The sequence below is a fragment of the Saccopteryx leptura genome, chromosome 5 (genome assembly GCF_036850995.1).
Source record: "Saccopteryx leptura isolate mSacLep1 chromosome 5, mSacLep1_pri_phased_curated, whole genome shotgun sequence".
Lineage (NCBI taxonomy): Eukaryota > Metazoa > Chordata > Mammalia > Chiroptera > Emballonuridae > Saccopteryx > Saccopteryx leptura.
The window spans coordinates 107,589,874-107,612,351 of record NC_089507.1 but is presented as its reverse complement, the minus strand read 5'-3'; the positions used below and the strand labels follow the sequence as shown (position 1 = coordinate 107,612,351).

At 36.2% G+C, this 22,478-nt stretch overlaps 1 protein-coding gene across 1 annotated transcript in view; it reads right to left on the bottom strand.

The window, feature by feature from the left end:
• MRC1 (mannose receptor C-type 1) overlaps nucleotides 1-22,478 on the bottom strand; it is a 92,071-nt gene that overhangs the window by 29,274 nt on the left and 40,319 nt on the right. The window contains exons 8-17 of the mRNA XM_066384201.1: nucleotides 21,447-21,604; nucleotides 20,428-20,538; nucleotides 13,277-13,392; nucleotides 11,141-11,289; nucleotides 8,993-9,192; nucleotides 6,223-6,350; nucleotides 5,831-5,918; nucleotides 3,817-3,961; nucleotides 2,217-2,258; nucleotides 764-927 (exon numbers count right to left, since the gene is read on the bottom strand). Coding sequence (XP_066240298.1) covers nucleotides 764-927; nucleotides 2,217-2,258; nucleotides 3,817-3,961; nucleotides 5,831-5,918; nucleotides 6,223-6,350; nucleotides 8,993-9,192; nucleotides 11,141-11,289; nucleotides 13,277-13,392; nucleotides 20,428-20,538; nucleotides 21,447-21,604 — 1,301 coding nt within the window. The remainder of the gene's footprint in view (nucleotides 1-763; nucleotides 928-2,216; nucleotides 2,259-3,816; nucleotides 3,962-5,830; nucleotides 5,919-6,222; nucleotides 6,351-8,992; nucleotides 9,193-11,140; nucleotides 11,290-13,276; nucleotides 13,393-20,427; nucleotides 20,539-21,446; nucleotides 21,605-22,478) is intronic.

The window sequence follows — 22,478 nt, the reverse complement described above, 5'->3', positions numbered from 1 at the left end:
AACAAAGTTGCCATTTGGGATTAGGCCTCTAAGGAGACTTCTTCATTCACATATATATTTGTATAATATTAGGAAATATCCTGAGAATTTTAAACCAAGGTATAACTATAAAGATGAAAGTAAGTCAGACTATACCTTACTACTACCTTTGCAATCAAATTAATTTTATTTCTTCATTATCGTTCAACATTTTTTCTGTTCCCTCTCTTTCTTTTTTCCAGCAAGAAACAAAACAAAAAAGAAACAAAAAACAAGGATGCCATGAAGTTTCAAGCACTCTTGAAACAAATACCTTTACGGTTAGCTGACAATTTTGGTAAAACCAAGGAAAATTATATGAATTATCAAGCTGTACTATCTGTTAACCAACAATTTGGTCCCACTAAATTAGATTTTTATATGAACAATCAACCTGCACTATACACAAAGGATTGCTATAAACAACTAGTTAGGAATTACAATCTTTGAAATCAAATTAGTGAACTCAAAGCCATGAAGTAGGGATCCTCAAAGAGTCCAGACCATAAACTGTGTCTAGTTCTGTGAGTCCACACTGAATATTCAAGCAGTTAGGTCATTCCCTTCTATGATGGCCAACACCTCCCCACACCACCTCCCCTGTGGCATTTACAACTGTACCCCTGACCTTAGAAGGTGCAAATTCAGCACATAATTTGAAATTGCACCACAGGGTACCAATTATAGACATTATCTTTGCTTATAACATGTCACTGGTCCATTCTTAAATTAATCATTTTCTTACATATTTCCACAGGAACTTCCTTTCACTTTCCTTTTCAATCGTAACCAGATCCCCATAATGATCCTTGCAGTATTTCCGTGCGTTGTCCATGGTTTCCTTCTCTTTGCTAATATAATACTGGTAGTCTTTGAAAATAACCCACCCATCGTCAGTGACTGGTGGATCTGAAAAATTCATGGAAAAAAAGGTGATGAATTTTACTTTGGTAATTTCAAGAATCTGGTATGTATGGTATAAAAAAATGAAAAGGGCGGAGGAACTATATCTGAGGTATCAACAACTCTGAGAGCCCAGAATAAGCAGGATGCTTACTTATAGAGACTGAATTACTTAAGGCCAAACTGCCACTTCCCACCAACTCTGTAAAAACTCACTCCTATCTCTTCGCAACTGAGTTCCATGTACCTCTACTGGATAAAAGAACTCCCAGCATTACTTTCATCAGTAGGCTTGCATAGCTGGAAGAATTTGCATCCATGCACCCACGATGTTCAAGGTTTAAGGAGTGGAGGCTGTGACAAAGCAGCCTTCAGCTAATTACAGCAAAGAATTTGTAATAAATGGGCTAGGGTGCTTCAGCATATAATGGGAGAATCAAAGAATTCACATACTAGGAGGGTTCCTAAGGCTCTGTCAAAGAATTCTGTGAGCCTGTGCTGAATAGTAGCCACCAAAGATATCTAGATATCTAGATCCTAATCTCTGGAATCTGTGAACATTTTTTATACAGAAAAAGCCACTTGGTAGGTGTGGTTGAGTTGAGGCTCTTGAGATGGAGAGGTTATCCCAGATTATGTGGGTGGGCCCTAAGTGCAATCACAAGCACCCTGTCAGAGGGAGGCCGAGACTTGACTACAGAATAAGGAAGCAACATAACAAATGAAGCAAGACGCCACATTTTGGTTCTGAAGATGGAGAAAGGGGCCATGAAACGACTAATGCGGGAATGCAGTTCTAGAAGCTGGTAAAGGTAAGGAAATTGATTGTCCCTTTGAGCTTCTGGAGGGAGCAGGTCTCGCTGACACCTTGATTTCAGTTCAATGAAACTGAGTTCATGTATCTGACCTCCAGAACTGTAAGAGAATAAATGGCTGTTACTTTAAGCCACCAAGTTTGTGGAAATTTGTTACTGCAGCCACAGGAAACTAATACATTTGCTGTCGGATTGGATTCATTAACCCTTGAGAAATTGTACAAACAACTGTCTGTGCTCATGAGCATCTGTCTGGGGACAGATCCAAACTCTCATGAGATTCTCAAAGATACTAAGAACTTCTGCTCTCTGTTTTCTTAGGGCAGTATTTTATTTTATTGTTTTCACTGTAAGAAGAAAGAGAGGGGAAAGGCTATCAATACAGAGATCAGAAAATATGGGTTTATACTGAGTTGTACACTTGAAACCCATGTGGCTTGGCAAACCATGTCATGATAGTAAAAAAAAAAAACCACCTACTGTCTTCAGCAGCTGGTGTGGGCTCGGGTTTTGGTGTTTGTCCTGGAAGACAAAAAAGAAATTCATACAAAATTTGCTGCACTTCTACTGTGACACAGTCTCCTAGTTTCACTATTTTCATTGGTCAATATAGCTAAAATCTTAGTTGTCCTCTCTTTCCCCCCTCCCACCCTTCCACTCTCCAATTCTCCTATCATACCGTGGAGGAGAAGAATGAAAGAAAACAGAAGTAGGGGGTTAAGAGATAAACAAAGTAGGTATAGTAATAGCCACCAGAAATCGAGAGAGTTTTCAGACACAAAATGTCATAAAGGAGAGAAAAGAACACAAGTTTCAGAATCAGAAAGCTTAGGTTCAAATCTCAGACCTGAATTTAAAATGTTTACCCTTAATTTTTTCAACTGTAAACAGGAGTTTGTAGTACGAGTAAATAGGTGCGGTAAAATATGTGAGTTATTGGTATTTAGAAGATGTTCAGTAGATGTCAGTTTTAATCACACATCTTATATATAATTAGCTGTGAAATTACTTAAAATTTTATTATTTAAAATAATTAAATATGAGCTATTTATAAAATATACTTTCTTCAAAGAATCTATTTTAAATGTACTTTTAACTAAAAGTTAAATAAAATAAGTTTCTTTTCAAGTAGTTACTGATATCTCTGGACACGGTTGGAATCTGATAAAATGACTCGGGTTACCTACCTTTTGGTGTAATATATTCAACATCCAAAAGAACAGAGGCACTAATGATACATAAGGAAACTTAAGACATAATATATATTATCTTTAGCTACAACTTTACAGAAAAGCTGGCCACTACTTACTCCTCCATTCTGAAAACTTTGAAAGCACTAATCTAAGCAGAAGGAGTCCAGAAAGTAAGCGGACAGCAATAGAGTCTCTTGCAGTCAAGTTGAGACAGTGATCAAGGTTTCTTGACAGCAGAGGGCAATGTGGTTCCATTTATCTGTTTACAAAGACAAGTTGATGTATATTTTGGTTCAAGGGAGGGTCTTTTTTTTTTTTTTCAAACGTGAGAGACTGGATCCCTGACCTCCATGTCTGACTCGGATGTGTAGACCTTCCTGAGTCAAGATCGTGACAGCACACACTGCTGCTTTCTGACCATTAGTAACATGGTGAGTCCTCCATATGCTGTTTGTTCTTTGTGTTGAACATTTCCTGGAGAAATCAATACTTAGAATATTCAGCTTAGGAAATTTTTCACCTATTGGATGACTGATGGAGGTCAAAGGGTGACAACTCCAAAAATGAAATGGCATAGTCATTGCTCTGCTCACGGAATAGAACATCCACTTCTACCATTATGCAAACTGAGCCAGAAATCACAGCTCATGGGAACTGTTTTGGAGGACATGACTTGGGTCTAGAATCCCCGGGTAACCTTTTGATCTTCTGTTCCTCTGGAATATTTATCTGTGTTCAGAGACTTCACTCTCATCCTGTGAAATAATGGCTCCTGCAGTTTATTTAGTTTTTATTTTGTTTGTTTGGTCCTGATAATAAGGAAGATACTGGGATGTCAAGAGGTTAGTTCTTTGAGCTCAGATAAAGGAAAGAACAGGTTACCATACCTTTACGTATCTGGCAAATCCAATTCTTAAGTTGTTCACAGTTAATATCATTCCAGGACATACTAGGGTCACCTTTCAACTCTCCACAGAATTCAGTGTTTCCATAATTATTAGGTTCTCCAAATGCCCAGTTTTCATAAGAAACCTATGTTAGAAACATCACAAAGCAACCATTTACATCAGGCCAATGCCAATCATTCACTCAAACAGGAAAGGAAAACTAGATTTACATTTTTAAATCCATTTTTTTTCCCACCGTACCTTCGCTTTGAAAGCAAGATTTATAAACACCAGTGGGAAAGAGCTTCCATCAAATGAGAACTTGAAGTTGAATAGACTACGCTATTATTATAAAATTTTCTTTAATCTCATTAAGTAGAATGGCTGTAGGACGCCTCAAAAGTAGGATTTGTATATAGGAAAAACTTGGCAAAGAGCTCCACTTATCAGTACTGGGAGTTCCTACATTTATAAGCCATTCTTGCCTGACCAGGTGGTGGAGCAGTGGATAGAGCATCAGACTAGGATGCTCCAGGTTCGAGACCCCGAGGTCGCCAGCTTGAGCACAGGCACATCTGGTTTGAGCAAAGTTCACCAGCTTGGACCCAAGGTCGCTGGCTTGAGCAAGGGGTTACTCAGTCTGCTGAAGGCCCACGGTCAAGGCACATATGAGAAAGCAATCAATGAACAGCTAAGGTGTCGCAATGCACAATGAAAAACTAATGATTGATGCTTCTCATCTCTCTGTCCCTGTATATCCCTCTCTCTGACTCTCTCTCTCTGTCTCTGTAAAAAAAAAAAAAAAAGCCATTCTTAAGGAACAACATTTCAGTGTAAAGTTGGAAACTTTCTCTTTATTAGATGAGTTGCATGAAGATGAAGATATGCATTAGTTTTTTTTACGAAAGAAACTTTTGACATGTTGCTAATAAAGCTATCAAATTTACCAAAATTGACAGTAGAAATAAATGGGCCACTATGTTTAAGTCCCCTCTGGGGTTTTCAATGTAGAATCATAGTCCATAGAGTTTTGGACTAAGCATTATGACGCACTTTCCAAAGATATAAAACTGAAATATCAATGGAGCCATTGAATGTACTATCTTACTGAAATTCCTTGAAAAGTTGCTGGTGGGTTGCAAAAGGAGGTAGAACTGAAATCACACAAGATCATTTTCTGCAATGACTAGCACCCAAAATGTCAACAAGTACCAAGCCACTCACTCAGGAATTCCTGAGAATGGAGAAGTCTGACAAAGCCCAATGGTTATTAATGGAATATCAGAAGTTGTTTCTAGAGCTCCTGATCCATAAGAGGCTATAGCACAATTTTTTTTAGAACTATTAATTTATTGTGTTTACATAGATTCTAGTGTTGCCCCGAATGCATCCCCCCTCCCCCATATACCCCTTAACATCTTCCTTGCCCCCTTCTCAACATCACCCTCTCCCCTTCCCTTCAGGTTTATTCCATCCTATCATCCCCTTTCCCTCTGTCCACTTTCCCTCTGGTCCCTTTGATCCCTCCTCTGTCTCAATTCCATTCCTCAGTTCACATTGTTTCTTGGATTCCTCAAATGAGTGAGGTCATATGATATTTTTCTTTCTCTGCCTGGCTTATTTCACTTAACATAGTAGTTTCCAGGTCCATCCATGTTGTTGCAAAAGGTAATATTTCCTTCTTTTTCATTGTAGAACATTCAATTTTTAAGAAGTTTACTTGCATGCCAATTTTGCATGATAGAATAAAGATATTATTTTGTGTAAGCCAGTAGAATGAGCTTTCAATTTTTTTTTTCATCTGGTCAACATGGTATGTTTTTGGTGAATAGAACTCTACTGGGGCAGGGTCAGAATAATGACTCTAAAGTAGCATTTATTTTTCATAGAAAAATGTCTCTAGCTATCATAATAACCAGTCTTACAAAAAAATGTGGACTAAGTCAAAAGATAACATTAAAATAAATACTACACAATAAAGTAAGAAAATGATCTATTAAATTGAATCACTCACAGGAGAACCATCACTCCAAGTAAACCCTTCTGAAGGACTTCCATATGTCAACCCCAACCAAAACAGTTCGTGGTAGTTTCCAGCAGATCTGCAACACACAAGACACAAAGAAAGCTTATGCATGAAACAAAGTTTGGTTGCCTATGAGGACTAATCAAATTTGAAAGTTACCTTCAAAATAAAAACTAGAGTCATTTATTGCGGGATTTATACTTGTAAGATTAAGGCATTTAGAAGTGAAACTAGATTAAAAAGGCCCATGGATTTGGAATTGGATATATGAACTCAAAGCAGCACCATGAGGCAACAATTCTGGAAACATAAAAATTCCCTCTACATCATTAAGACCAAACCAGCAAAAGAAAGGAGCATTATGTAGAAAATCTACTTACGTTATTAATCGCCATATTGTTAGCTGTTCCTCTTTATTATTGATACTGGCTAGATCTCCACCCAGTGCTTTACAGAAATCTCGAGATTCAAACCATGTTTTTTTCTCATGTATTCCTTTTGTAAACAGCTAAAGATGATATGGTTACAGAAGTTATTTTATACTGCATATCTTATCAATTCAAGAAAAATAATTATTTACTTTTAATGCAATTTCCTTTATAGAAAACCAAGACATTGCAATGGCTAGAAACAATGTAATTCTTTTGGTTAATAATCAATTTATGTGTGAATAGCTGGGTAAAAAAATTGGGGGGATGATTTTTCTGAAAAAAAAAAACTTAAAAAATAAAATTATTTGATAGCATCAGAGAAATCAAATTAAAATCTTAAAAGCTATAGGTATAGGGGTTAAGCATACAGCTCATTGCAGAAGACAGGATTAATTTGGTTATATATGAAAAGTAACAATGAAATGAAAAAGAATTGAAAAAACCTTTTGGTAGAGAAAAAAGTAAAGATGAATAAAGAAAATTTTAACACCCTGGCAGGAAAGCTCAGTTGATTAGAGCATCATCATGCAGCACAGAAGTTGCCTGTTGGATTGCTGGTCAGGGCACATACAGGAACAGATGGACGTTCCTGTCTTTCTCTTTCTCTCTTCCTTCCTCTCTTGCTAAGGTCAATAAATAAATATTTTTTTAAGAAAGTAAAAAAAAATTAAAAGAAATAACCTCCTAACATTGTGCCACAGGTTGCTGTTAGGCTTACACAATGAAACCTGGCAGTCTTTTCAACACTTCATGGGTCATGTCCTTCAAAACTGTCTTGTCTTTTTCCCTTAAAGATACATATTTTCACTACTACTGCAGCACATGCACTGACATTCACCTGTCAGAACATCTAAAAAGATGGGTCATAAGCTAAACTCGATTCAAAAGATGGATAACTTAGGGAATACATCATATTATCAAGAGGATTGCAGTAAAATTGAATCTACAGTGATAGTCTGGCAAACACCTATCAGACTGAACACAGTATAGGAGTTCATCATCTCCACCAACTTTTATAGTTTTCATTTGTTATTTTTCATGAGTCATGGCCCCATCGTCCAAGGCTTGTGAGAAAAGGAATTTGCTTCCAACAGACTGTGGCTGCCCAGCTGTCGTCATGCAACCCAAGATAACCTTTACCTTGACCCTAACTTGAGCTGTCTGGGCAAAGGTGTCTTGAGCAAGTTTCCACTTAAGTAACCCCAAGACTCCTGTGACTGCTTCAGCTTCCTAGACTGTGATGTAAGGTTTTACTTTATTAAATCAACTTACTATCAGCTGAACTGTATTAATAATTTCCATATTTTAATTTATACAAAGATGGTCGATATATTTCCAAACAAACGCTATCCCACACACCTCTAAAACCACAGACTCTTTAGTGAAGCACAGCTGTGGATTTTTTGCACACACACCTGGATAACATCTCCTGGAATTTTGGTTCACTTCCCAGCTCTGGAGAATTCTGCTGCTTCTCTCAAAATCCTGCAACAAATCTCCATAACTTACCACCCCTTGGGTGAATGGCTGTGTATAAAATAAACCTGGTCTTTGTTCGGTAACTGTAAAGTTTCCCGGCAGCAATAAGAAATACCTCATCTTTTTTGTGTTTGTCCTCAATTAATCAATTTACAAAATCCTCTCCTGATTTAGCACAATACATTCCCTTTTCTAAAAATATGCTTTTAGCCTAGATTTGCTAACCTGTATTGAATAGTTCATGAGTTTCTATTGTTACTAATGGGAGTTTCCCAGCCAACTAGCCATACCCCTCAAGTTAGAAAAGATTAAGCAACATCATTCTGACACATGCTGATAATTCAAGTTCTCCATCAATGCTGCTTGTCTTACAAAGCATGCCATGGCCATATGCCACTCACAGGATTGAATAACAGAGGTCCCGAGGACAAAACTTTAGAGAATAATATCGATAAACAGTAGATAAGTACATTTCTGCATTTGGCTAAACCTAACCTCTCATAGAAAGGATAAAACTTATCAGAGAGAAAAAGAAAGACCTGAATAAATACACTGGGTCTTTTGTTTGCTTATTTTGGGGTGGGGAGGTGAACTTGATTTCATAAGGAGAAAATGGATAATCCAACTCAAGATTGTATAAAATAATAGAATAAAATGAAATTGTTATTTACAGGGCACCGAACACCCCTGTGCTCCTACCCAGTAATGCCTCCATCTTCTGGAGGCATAATAACCAGGGGCTAAAGCAGAACAATGGAGCATTATCTACAAGATACCCACGTGCCATTATTATAGAGTCACTTATCAATTTGGTTAACTAAAAGCTTGGTCTCTAAGAACGGGCAGAAATGAGACACAATGGGAAAGAAAGAAGGGGAGCAAAATCCTTTCATTACAATGAAATGGATACGAGCTCAGACTAGGACCAGAAATGATGGGAGACAGGAAGGAGGCAGAGAAAGGGGTGTGAAGGCAAAGCATGAGAGGAAAGGCTGCTGGGACCTGTGTTTGTGCTGTCAGTTATTTTTGTTGGTCTAAATGCAACTGGTCATTAGCACTGATCCAACGAGAGCTCTTTAAAAATAAATCATGCCAGGTCCCCCTTCCAGATCAATAAAATCAGAATTTCTACAGGTGAAGCCTCAGCATGGTGGTTTTTGGTTTTGTTTCCATTTCTTTGCTCATTCTTTAGGCTGAAGCATATTCAAAATTCTTACTTAGCTCTGCAATTGTGACTCACCTTGAAACACAAGCTTGTTTTACCGGAGGTGCTCCAACCCTCTGGACATTTGGGTTCAGGTGTTGTTGTGGGCTCTGGTGGGCGAGTTACTCCTTCTGCCCAGTGTTTGCACACAAATTTTGCCTTTTCTTCACATTTCAAAACATCCCACAAGCCCCCTGTAAACCCAGTTCTCATGGCAACGCACCCTGATTTTCTCCCTGCATTAAACACATAAAGTTCACTTAGCAGGTGCTGCTGAAAGCCGGCCGTGTTCACAGAAGACAGTTCAAACCTGTATGTCAGATTGTGTGGGCAAACCTAACATGATGAGGAAATGAAGAGGAAAGATGCTGTGGCTTTAGGCAATTTTTTTATGCTCTTCTGAATAGTTATTTACCTTATATTTGTGTGTCCTATGCCCCCAATTGAATTATGATCTCAAAGGTCAAGGTTTTGATACCATTTTATATTTCCAACATCTGGCAGGGGTGCCCACCTTTATAGACATTTAACAATACAAGCATTTCAGCATTATAGAATTTACTATAATGACAAAAATAGTAGTTTAACATATTTCTTTAAAAAAAAAAGATTCTTTAAGATTCCTGTTTTCCTAGGGTTCATGTAGGTTTCCAGAAGTTCATTACAGACTTTAAAATGAAATACGTTGGAGCTAGAGACTTTAGTTTAGTCAATCACTCTGAACTTGTCACCTCATCTTAAAATGCAAATATCACTACCTACTGTACAGATTTGTAATGATTTTTTTATGGATAAAAAAGTATGCAAAATAAAATGAGGGCTATTTCAAGATTAATAGCTCATAATTCTGTCGCACAGTTGTATTTCCAAATAGTAATTAATTAAGACAGAACTTTGAAAACATTAGGATTCTTTCTGCTGAGATGAGGTCATCTTTCATGATAATTCTTTTAAAGAGAATTAAGTGTTTAGAGTAACTCTCAAAGCTCTGGGCAGGTACATCTATTCCAAAATATTTTCTTCCAGATTGCTGATTCCCTATGGTTCCAGTTTCATCTATTTTTATTCCCCAAGGACGTTCCAGAATTAATTTAAATCCTGCAGCTGAATGAACACCACCAGCAAAATCAAGGAGTTTGTCCTAGAATAAGTATTACCACTCCTACCAATATTTTTTTAAAGTGTGCACTTTAAAAAAAAATATTGTTCTTAATAGATTGCCCCATTTAAAATGAACTGAAATTTTACAATTTTTCAGAACATTCAATAATTAAACAAGAATCACACTATCCAAATACTGATCTCTCTACTTTGTTGAGAGCTGAGAATACAAATTAAAAGAACTCCTCAAGAGTAGGATTTGTTAGGCTAAGTAGTAATTCATACACTTGAATTACTTTTCCTCCTTTATCTCTTTGTCCAGGCACAATGAAAAACTGGTGATAAAGGATGTTGAGTTTCCTGGGGGTTGACACAATGAGTAAGGTCATATGCTATGATATCAGTGTATAAAGAGGGCAAAGAATCTTTCAAAGGCTATTTCAGAAACTACTTACTAAGGAAGCAACTCAACACTTATATGGAGGCAGGTGGTGTTGGTGCCAACAGCACAGATTTGTGAATTACATAGATTAGTCTAAATTCATGGTCAGAAGCTTTCTAGACACATAAATTGTCTGAGTCCCAGTTTCTATACCTTTGAAATAAAGATATTTAAACTTACCTTAAAGGTGTCTCATAAGGACAAAATAAAATCCAACATATATATAAAGGACTAAGCAGGGTAGCACATGCAAGATGCAGAAATGAGTTCCACATAAGTGTGACCTTTTGCTCCACCCACTCAAGCACACGAATATTTCTATTGATAGTTGCACTGAAGTGGTTCATATCCCTTTAGTAGAGTTTAAAGCTCTCAGAAATAAGTTAACCATTTGGACCACTTGTGACCATTTAAGATTTCATTAAATAGGTTTCCAATAAAGTGCTACCCGGTAATCTAGCAGTATTCCTTGTTTTCTTAGACCATTGAAAACTAATTAGAATTTTTTTTAAAAAAAACAAAAGCCGAAACTAGAACGGAATATAAAATACTGAAACACAATTAATTTGCATTGTCCATTTGGACAGGTACATAAGGAAATAACAGACTTTGCCTGATGGTTGTGCACAATGAATACACACCTGGCATTTCTGAGTTCCAATGAGTGAACTGAACTTCCTCCCCAATGGTCCACTGGAAGTTCCCTTTGTGTTGTACATCTGAAAGCCCTGTCCAAAAATACTTATCAGGCCTCAATCCAATCAAACTGGTTAGAAAGGCTTGCTCATATCTAAAAAGCAATAATAATAAATAAATAAATGTTAAGTAATTAAACTACATTTTAGAAATATTTATGTAAATTCTTAAAATTATCAGTAGGATATATATATCATTTCTATGAGCTATGATTTAGTTGATAACTCCAACGTATTTCCTTATATTTATGTATCATTATATTATGCAGTGTTCACTAAGGAAATGTGATCTTATGAGGGAAAAATACAACACAGCAGAATGAATACATTTATTTAAATATACTCAAATCACTCCTCTCTATTCTCACCAACTCCTCTGCCCTTCTCAACATATAAGAGAATGCTGAAAAGCCAAAGGATAAAACCATAGCATTTGCAAATACATTGTTTAAAAATGAGTCCACTTTTCAAACATTTCTAATATTCTGCACGATTTTTGGTTTAGTAAGCTGAAAGGTCATAATATTATCAAGGATGATACAAATAGAAACATCTGGGTGGATTTTCCCCTCAATTTCATTCTTATATCTACACTCAGAAACAGAAAACTATCCAGAAATATAGAGGAGCAGACATTCAATCTCTAGATAAAACTGGGAGCAGATCACAAATTTCAACATTTTCTTTCTTTTTGAATCTCATCTATGTATCTGGCATAATATGCTAATAATACAATTTGGTTAGTAAAGGAACCAAGGTTGGTCTTAGTTGACAACACTAGACAATGAGGCAGCAATGAAGGCAAAACTCTCTCTCTGGGGCAAAGGAGAAGTAATGCCCAACGTTTCCAGGAACACAGGAAGGTCGGGATAACTCCAGAGAGCAGAGAGGGAAACACAGAGAAAGCCACAGAAACGGAACATTTGTTTGACCCTAGACTGAATAATTCCATGTCCTAAACCAAACAAGCCAAAAAAATTTAAGGTTCCAAACTCAATTTGTCTTAAATGTCTAAAAAAACAAATTTAACCACAGAGTTAGTGAGCTCCTGAATATAAACACCATAGAAATCACAAAGAAAAACAAACCTAAAATATAAAATATAAGGTAATCTCTGCTCCAACAGACCAAAGGATCAACTACAGTGCAGAGCAGAACATGCCTGCACCTTACATGAAGGTGTGTAGCTCATCTTGTCACAAGATAAAAAGTATCTATGTTCTCATTTTCAGGGGCTCCCATTATATCATTGGACTACATTGTATTAGACATTTAATTGTCCATGAAAGAAGGATGTGGGTAGAAATACAAGTTCTTTGTAAAGACTATACAAATTCTATGACATCTTTCATGTTTATAAAAGGATTGGGTTAATACCAATAGCATCCACATTTTAGTGAGTCTGTCTTAAAAGGCCAATAAATACAACTTATTGTACTAAAACTCAATAATAATTTACTTTTCTACTGCAAATGACATGGACATTTTAAATTTTCTTTTAAGTTTCTCCTGGACTTATTCCAGTCCTTTGCAAACAGTAGAGGAAAACAAATAAACACTGAATGAAATCTTTAAAATTGATGGGACTTTAGAGGTCAAAAGTTACATAAAATCCATATGCCTTTTTTGACCTATAAGTCCAGTAAACTTACCAAAAAGAGAAAAAAAGAAAAAAACATGAAGGAAAGGGAAAAATGAATAAAATATTTAGTAAACCCTCTGATCTCTTTTTTGGTGGAAAAAGTGGTAAATATAGAAAGTGGGATTTTTGAGCAGAAAATGTTTACTTATTTGTTCTGCTTCAAAAAAGTGACATATCAGGAAAAGTTAGATCAATAAATTACATTTACTAGAGTATTAGTATCAGTCTGAATATTGTTTTATAGTACTAAAGCAGCAAAATATTTTATAATGTTAGCAATGAAGAATTCAAATAAGAATATGTTTTTGAATTTGCTTTTGCAAACCATGACTCACGATCTTATGTAATTTACTCAGAAATTAGAGCACATTGATACTTGGGTTTTTCTGATAACTTTTCATCATTTGACATTTAAAAATAAAATTAAAATTATTGCATACCTGTCTTCAACAGTTGTTAGGTAAGCCAACTCATTCACACAGGTTTGGTTTGCTTCTGCAAATGTTACAAGTTTGTTTCCAATCATATAGCAGTAGAAGCCATATCTTTTCCAGCCCTATAAATGTTATCAAGCAGATATTCACACATATTTATTAGGTAATATTTTAATGATCCCTTTATCATGAAACATAAATTGATAAATAAGAGAACTAAAAGAACACAAACCTGAATAATTTGAAATGCAATGAAAATCATTTATAAATAAAGGAAACAGTAGTATGTTATCCCTCACATGACAAATTATGACATAAAATGGGGGGACAGTCATTCTCTCAACTTCTGAGGCATCCTCCAACAAAATGATTTGCGAAATGTTTACTAATGCAACTGAACAGAATGGTTAAGATTTTGGTTTTAGAATAAATAACCACAGGAAATAATTCGCAAATGAGCAAGTTTTGTTACCTGTTGAGACTGACCGTAGGTAGTGAGTGCAAAGCCTATCATCTGGTCCTAGGAGAATACTCAACAAATTTCTGGCAACATGATTTAGCGTGGTTCCCCTCCCATACTTCAACCACAGAGAAAGGTTAAATAAAAGCATAACAAATAAACAAAAAATCCACACTAGAGTTTGAGAAATAGAAGGCGAAATTTCCAGGTACCAAAACATAGTAGAAAGCTAAAAGCTGGAATGGAAAATGCATCAGCTGAGACTGAGTGTTGTCTAGAGTGTATCAAACCTAGATCAAGGCGCTAAGGTCTAGGGTCTGGGGTTTTAATGCCACACAGACAAGAACCTTGGCCATCAGTCCAGCTAAGGCAGGAGATGAAACTGGAATTTTTGCATAAAGGTGATACCCATTAAGTAGTCCTTTGTGAAAGGAAAGTGAAAAAACTGCCCACAGAACCGAGAAATAATAGATTCTTGTCATCGGCCTGGGCTGCTGGGCACAGGGAAAAAAATCTTCTGTTTGGAAATGAATACCATCTCTGTGCCACAGATGGGTGCTGGTCCCCACTTTACAATATTCACACTGGATGAGAATTCACAGCCAAAGCAAAAAGTAAAACTTGGTTTACAAAAAAGAGGATTCTCTAGTCACTCGGAGAAATAAATGCAAAACTACACAACAGAAATATATCTACAACACCGGTCATGTGAAATTATGACATTGAGGATTGGGGTAGAGATGGGTAGGGGCTAATAAAAAAATACAAATCATGTAAGAAAATCTGTCATTTTAAGGAAGAGTTAATAATTAAACATAAAACATTTGGAAAAATATAAAAATAAGTATGATTGAGATGTCTTATGTGCAAAAGAAGGAATAAAATCAATAATAAAATATCAAAATGCTATAAAGAAAAAACAAAACTATTTGAAAACACAAAATACAGAATTTGAAGAAAACAAAAATCTAAAGTTAAAAAGTAAAACTCCTCCTGACCAGGCAATGGTGCAGTGGATAGAGCATTGGACTGGGACAGCAGAGGACCCAGGTTCAAAAACCCAAGGTCGCAGCTTGAGTGCAGGCTCATCCAGGGGTAGTCAACCTTTTTATAAAAACCTCCCATTTTTGCAATGCTGGTCAACCTGGTCCCTAACGCCCACTAGTGGGCATTCCAGCTTTCATGGTGGGCAGTAGCGGAGCAACCAACCTGGTAGGGACCAGGTTGACCAGCACTGCAAAAGTGGTTGGTTTTTATAAAAAGGTTGACTACCCCTGTAAAGACAGGCTCACCAGTTTGAAGCTCAAGGTCACTGGCTTGAGCAAGGGGTCACTCACTCTGTTGTAACCCCCCCCCCCCCGCAATCAAGGCACATATGAGAAAGCAATCAATGAACAACTAAGGAGACTAATGAGCCTCAATGAAGAATTGATGCTTCTCATCTCTCTCCCTTCCTGTCTGTTTGTGCCCCCGCCCAGACTCCGTCACACAAAAAAGTAAAACTCCAAAATTGAAGACAAATCAAATTTTAGAAATTAAAATAAAATAAAAATAGCTTTTCTTTTCAGATGATTTTCAAACTGATTAATAAGAAAAGGAAAGAAATTAACAAGCTTATAATGCATTTCATACAAGACATACTCAAACTTCTGCCTTATACTGTACAATATAGCTAGAGAATTATAGTTCACTGTGGCCATTCTCTACATAAACTACATGAAAATGAAATATCCCTCAAAAAAACAAACAAAAAAAAAAAAACACCTAATGGCCAGATTAAATGTGGAAAATAGGGTTTCAGAAAATTGGAGAAATGTAGCAGAGAAATTAAAATATTAAAAGAGGTTAGAAGACATATTGATTGAAAGTAGAATAAGAACATCCTAGATAAGCTTCAGAAGTACTGAATAAAATTAATGACATAAATAAAGACAGTTTTTAAGAATTGAAAAATAGGTACAAGTCCCTCAGATGAAGAGGCATACTGAGTAGCAAACAGAACCAATAAAATCCAAATCTACCATATTTCCCCATGTATAAGACACACCTTAATTTGGGGGCCCAAAATTTGGGGAAAAAAATGTATTACATAAAATTATCAAATTCAAGTTTTATTCATCATAAAATTCATATAACTCCTCATCTGCATGAAAAAGTAGAAAATGCAAGTTTAAAAATCTACAACCACTGTATAAGACACACCCAGTTTCCAGACCCCAAATTTTTTGAAAAAGGGTGGGTCTATTTTTGGTGGGTGACAGAGACAGAGAGGGACAGAGAGAGGAACAGAGAGAGAGACAGACTGAAAGGGAGAGTGATGAGAAGTGCCTCAATTCTTTGTTGAGGCACCTTAGTTTTTCAATGATTGCTTTCTCATATGTGCCTTGACCGAGGGGGGGGGGGGGCGGGCACTACAGCAGACCACGTGAACCCTGGCTCAATTCAGCAACCTTGGGTTCAAGCTGGTGAGCCTTGCTCAAACCAGATGAGCCCGTGTTCAAGCTGGCGACCTTCGGGTTTCGAACCCAGGTCCTCCATGTCCTAGACCGATGCTTCATCCACTGCGCCACCACCTGGTCAGGCAGGGTGGGTCTTATACATAGGGGCATATGGTAGATACATTGTCCTAAGCCTGTGGAATGACAAAAACAATGAGATCTTAAAATCTATTAGAAAGAAAATATAGAGGACCCATTTTTTGAAAAGGAAGGACTAGTCTAATAATAGAAATTTCACTGGAAAAAAATAAAGGCCAGGAGAAAAAGAATATATAAAGTACTGTCAGAAAACAGCTGTCAACTGGGAATTCTAAAATAACCTATTTCAATTATTATGCAGAGCGAGGATAAATTCACATTTTCAGACAAAGACAGTGAGTTTTCCTCTCCCAGACTACCAGTGAAAGAACTCCTGAAATATTTCCTTTGGCAAGAGCAATTCTAAATCTGGAGGAGTGAATGGGCTAAAAGTCTACACTGAGCATAGAAATCAATAAATGTCTTAGTAAATCCAGTTCTAATTGCCTGTACAAATAGCTAAGATAATTAATTGGGTGTGAGAAGTTAAATCATGGAATATGAATAAGATATGTGTTTTAGTTAATAGTGTTGTATGCATGTCAATTATCTGGTTGTGATTAAGTACACTAGTTAGATGAAATGTTATCATTGGAGGAAGCAAAGTAGATGATAGAGAGATTTTAAGTGCTCGTTTTTTTTTCAATTTCTTGTGAGTTTAACATTTTTTCAAATTAAATTTCTTTAAGTTTAAATATAATAATAATTTTCACTTTTTTTCAGCAAGCTGAGAGAGATTACTGAATAACTTTAACTTCAAGTCTGGAATGCATGCTAAAAATGTAAGTTTAACCATTAAAAAAAAAAGGGGGAATGTATGAATCCTAAATGTGTAGAAAAGAAAAATGGGATAAAGAGATTTAATAGAACCAATGGGATGAGGAAAAGAGAAAAAAGAAAATGGAATGGTCAACAAAATAAAGTACAAAATAAGATGGTAGAGGTTAATTTAGATATATAATACATAAGTAAAATAAATTTAAACTCATGTTTGCCAGTTAAAAGCCAGAATTCCTCAAATTAGATTAAAAATAAAAATGCAGGTATATATTTACAAGAATTGCTCTTAAAATAGAATGATTAAAAACAATTAGTTGGGCCCGACCAGGTGGTGGCACAGTGGATAGAGCATTGGACTGGGATGCGGAGGACCCAAGTTCGAAACCCTGAGGTTGCTGGCCCGAGCATGGGCTCATCCAGCTTGAGTGAGGGGTCATTGGCTTGAGTGTGGGATCATAGACATGACCCCAGGGTTGCTGGCTTGAGCCCAAAGGTCACTGGCTTGAAGCCCAAGGTTATTGGCTTGAGCAAGGAGTCACTCGCTCTGATATAGCCCCCCTGGTCAAGGCACATATGTGAAAGCAATCAATGAACAACTAAGGAGCTACAACAAAGAATTGATGCTTCTCATCTCTCTCCTTTCCTGTCTGTCCCCGTCTGTCCCTCTCTCTGTCTCTGTCAAAAAACAAACAAAAAAGTTAGTTGAAAAAAGAGATTCTAGGGAAACATCAAGCAAAAAAATTTTCTCCAGTAATATTAATATTATTTAAAATTAACTTTATAATTGAAAAGCATTATTATGAATAAAATAATTATATAATTAAAGAGTGATTTATCAGGAAGATATAACACAGACCAAAGTACATAAAGTAAAAATTGACAGAACTACAAGGAGAATATTTTGTCAAGCAGAAAAAATATTAGAAATATAGAATATCTAGATAAGATAATTGCTAAATTTAATCTAGTAAAAATATATATACCCCTGAACCCAGTTATCAAAGATCATCCTGTTCAGCACATATAAAATATTTACAAAAATTGACTATGAACTAGAATCTTAACAAATAACAAAAATACTACGCCCTGGCCATTGGCTCAGTGGATAGAGCTCCGGCCCAGCATATGGATGTCCCTGACACTGAGGAAAGTTCCATTGGAGTGCATCAGCCTCAGGCACTAAAAATAGCTTGGTACTCAAGCATTGACCCTAGATGGGGTTGCCAGGTGGATCCTGGTCAGGGCACATGTGGGAGTCTGCCTCACTATTTCCCCTCCTCTCATCATTAGAAAATATCCTGTATTTTCACAATGCAAGAAAATTAATATCAACAGTACCTGCCAATTATTTAGAAACTAAAAAACAAACAAAACCCCCATCACTATCAACATACACATGCATATGCACACACAGAGACACTTCTAAATCATTCTTAGGTCAAAGAAATCTTAATGGAAATAAAAAATATTTAGAATCAAATCGTAATAAAATACTACATAACAAAACTCGGTAGCTGTTTCATGCCTTCTGTTACACCTTTTATTTCTGTAAGCTTTTTACAAAACATTCATTCTAATATCCATTAAATTCTATCATTTAATGTCCTGGTGGTATATCTTATATTTTTGAATTTTAAACTCATCTGTGAGATTCCTAGTCAACCTGGAAAAAGAAAATTCATATATGTATCAGTCTGACATCCTGGAATATAAGCAACTCAGGACCACTTTATGTTGATTTCTTAGCTCAGTGTTTCCTGCACATGTAAGCAATGAACTGAAAGCTGAATTCCAAATCAGTATCACAACAGGCCTATGAGTCTGGAAGTCTGAATTTTCAAAAAGATCCCTACACCACCCAGTGTCCAGGCCCAGACACACATACACACACATACACACACACACACACACATACACACACACACACACACACACACACACACAGCTGTCTTGGCTGGTGAGGGGATTTTTTTCTAGTGTTCTCAGCTTTTTGAGGAAGTCATTGTCTAAAGCAGGTGTTTTTAAACTGGCCAAAATTATTTAATATCTCTGAGCTTCAGTGTCCTATTCTATCTAATTAGGAATATAACATTTATCCTTTAAAATCAATGAGAGCATAATAACTGTATTTGGCAAATAGTTGCCTTATTAAAATATTTTCCTATTTTTCTATTGGTATCTTAATGATTAAATTGGATTATATCAGATTATAGATATAACAATTAATAGACTGTACATATAACTTAGATTGATTATATGGAAGTAATAAAATTTAAAGATTGTTTATTTTTTTATAAAAAGTTACAATAACATATGTGAGGCAAACGAGTTTGTAAAAATTGTATTTTTTAAGTTCGCTCACTTTTAGTGTTAAAAAAATGGCACTGTGCAGTGCCAGGTATGTGATCTGTGAAATTGCAAATAACCTTCCTGCTTGGGAAAGGCCATTGTCTTGTTAATGTTTGCTGGAGGAGAGGTTTTTGTGCTAGAAAGTATTGAAAAGAGAAAGAAGGAGAGGCAGAAGGAAGCCATTTTTGCAGTTTGGAGAGAGAAGGTGTGCAGATGGGGAACCAGAGGTGAGAGGCTTTTGCGAGCTCCACTGAGACTGGTGAAGCCTTGGATTCCAGGAGAAACCGGAGAAGAGTCTGTGGAACTGGATAATGTGTCAGTGGCTTTGGGAGCCCTGTGTATTTCCTCGCCGGCCATTGGGAGATTTGAATGAAGGAATGGCCCACCGTTTTTTGGCTCTACTGTTTCTTTACTGTCTGCCTGAATTCAATGAGAACCTGCACATGAATGGCCGTGATGGTCGTGACTGCTGGCCATACAACACACAATCTCCTATATATACATATGATTAAGCAAAGAATATATGTTAATCAGAAAATTATAAATGGAAATATTTATCAGAAATATTATAAATGGAAAAGTGACTAAGGATTGTTTGCTATCTGCACCTTAAGGTTATCTACTGGAAATGTCCTTGACAACTCGTAGGGTCATATCAATATCTCAATGACATTTTGTCCAATGACTTGCCTTAATCTTGCTACCCTCTGTAGACCCCATTTGTTGTGTCATTTTATCCCTGTTCTCTTTTCTCCAATTCCTATGACATTCTGAAAGGAGCTACTGACCACACATACCCCATGTAATCTGTCAATAACACCTGCACAAGACTTTAGAAAGAACAAAACACTAACAATAAACTATTGAATTTTAAGCAGCTGAAACATTTGGCTATCTATGACAGTAATAAAGTACTTTCTCAGGCAAAAATAAAACCAAGTGTATCATATACTATCAGCTGATGTGAAGTCATTATATAGGTCTGTACTCACTTTCCCGCAGCCTGTGTTTTCTTCCTCTCTTCCTGGTGTTTCAGCTAGAGATTTTTTCTTACAGATGTAGCCAAGAGGATGCTCGCAGGTTCGATCTGCCCAGTAACCATCCTGCAGAAAGCAAAGAGGAAAAACTTACTGATTATCGGTTGTTTGACTTTGATGCTATTTTCTTGTAATTGTGCATCAAAAAAGGAAAACAAAGGATTTGAAGTTACTAAGATAAAATGACATATACACAAAGGAAAGGTTTTACAAACTGACAGCAAATTTGACTGTGGCCACAAAGATTGGAGCCTCAATGTTTTAATATCTTATTAGCTGTTTGACCCACTGTTAAGAGGAATATTTTAATACTTGGCACCTACATGTAACCATAACACACACACACACACACACACACACACACACACACACACACACACTCATGTAGCTCTCTGAGCACAGACTCCAGGCTATATGACCCAGACTTGATCTAAGTAGTCAGAGCAACCTGTTGAAATAACCAAAGCTGCGAATTTAGTCTGGATACAGAGGGGGGCAAAAGTAGGCTTAAAGTTGTGAGTTTATTCCTATATTATTACTTATTTATTATTTATTTGGGCACTTATGAGACTGTACCTAAGTGCACTGTGCCTTTGTGACATTCTTTGAAGTTGATAAAACTATTGTAATAATCATAACTGGCATGTCTTTTTTTCATGCAAATAACAGTAAAACTGCTTTTGTCCACCCCCTATATGGCTCCATTTAGAACCCAGCACAGGAATATATCTGAGCATTAGTTACTGGTGAATTTCAACCTTGACCCAAAAGTTTCTGTTGGTTTCTTTTCTGGGCCTCTTGAAAATTAGACTGCTAAACAATTGAGAGAAATTCAAAAAATTTAATCTGAATTTTGGTTTAGCCTTGACCTATGTCAAATAACCTAGACTAGACACAATCTAAACAACAGTGAGTAGTAAATGAGAAAAACTCCTTGTGGCTTTTGCTAATATGAGTCACGAAAGTCGCCTCACCTTGCCTTTCATCACAACGCAATCATCCTGCCTGTTGTATTCATGGCTTGGTTCTCCAAGAAGCCACCTGGTAAAAGTTACTGGGGAGTGATCAATCCATTCAAAGTACATTTGAATCTTGCTATCACTTAAGCCAATCCATAACTCATCATTTGGCTCTAAACAAGAAGAAAAACACAGAAGTAATTTACACAATTTTTATTTCAAAGATCAGAAGGTGATCAAGGGGGTTATCAGGAAAGGAAGGCCCTCTGCTATCAACAATAGTTCTACTCTGTTGATACTGTAAACAACTGTGAGCTATACTTTATGTCGTCAATTTTAGTTTAACTGTGTAATATACTCTTTACATCATCAATGTGATTGTAATCTTTTGTTGTGCTTTGCAAGTACATCTCATGAGAGTTGTAAAAATGAAATTGAGGTGGGTCTATCATTACCCTCTATCTTGTGAAACTACTTTTTTTTTTGTTATAAATAACTTTCCATAACAACCACACTCATTATGTTGGAAACATGACATTTCTGTATAAATCTGTTTGACTATTATTAAATCTTATGTGTGTTTCAAAGTAAGTATTAAAAACCTCTCCTATTTTACTGACTGTGTTGTTATCAAGTGGAAAGTGATCAATACAGTAAAAAAAAAAAAAAGCAAAAATGCAGACCTGGGCTGGGTCCCAACATTTGGCACTTATTTATTTGTTTGTAAATATAAATGAATCTGAAATTATTTTCACCAGGAAATATCAGAAGAATCCAAATAGCAAATAAAGGTTAAAACAGAAACCACCAGGTCTAGATACAAAATGTGATCATTTTGTTTTAAAACTCTATCATTTTTATTATGATTTTATCAGTAATTATAGTTCCAAAAATTCTAAATATCATAACTAAAGTGGGACAATGTTGAAGGCCTGGGACTTCATGGCTTAAAAACATATACAATTCCAAATTTTAAAAAAATGAATGAATACACATGCAATATTTACTTAATTGCACTAATGTGAATTTCATCATGAATGCTTGATT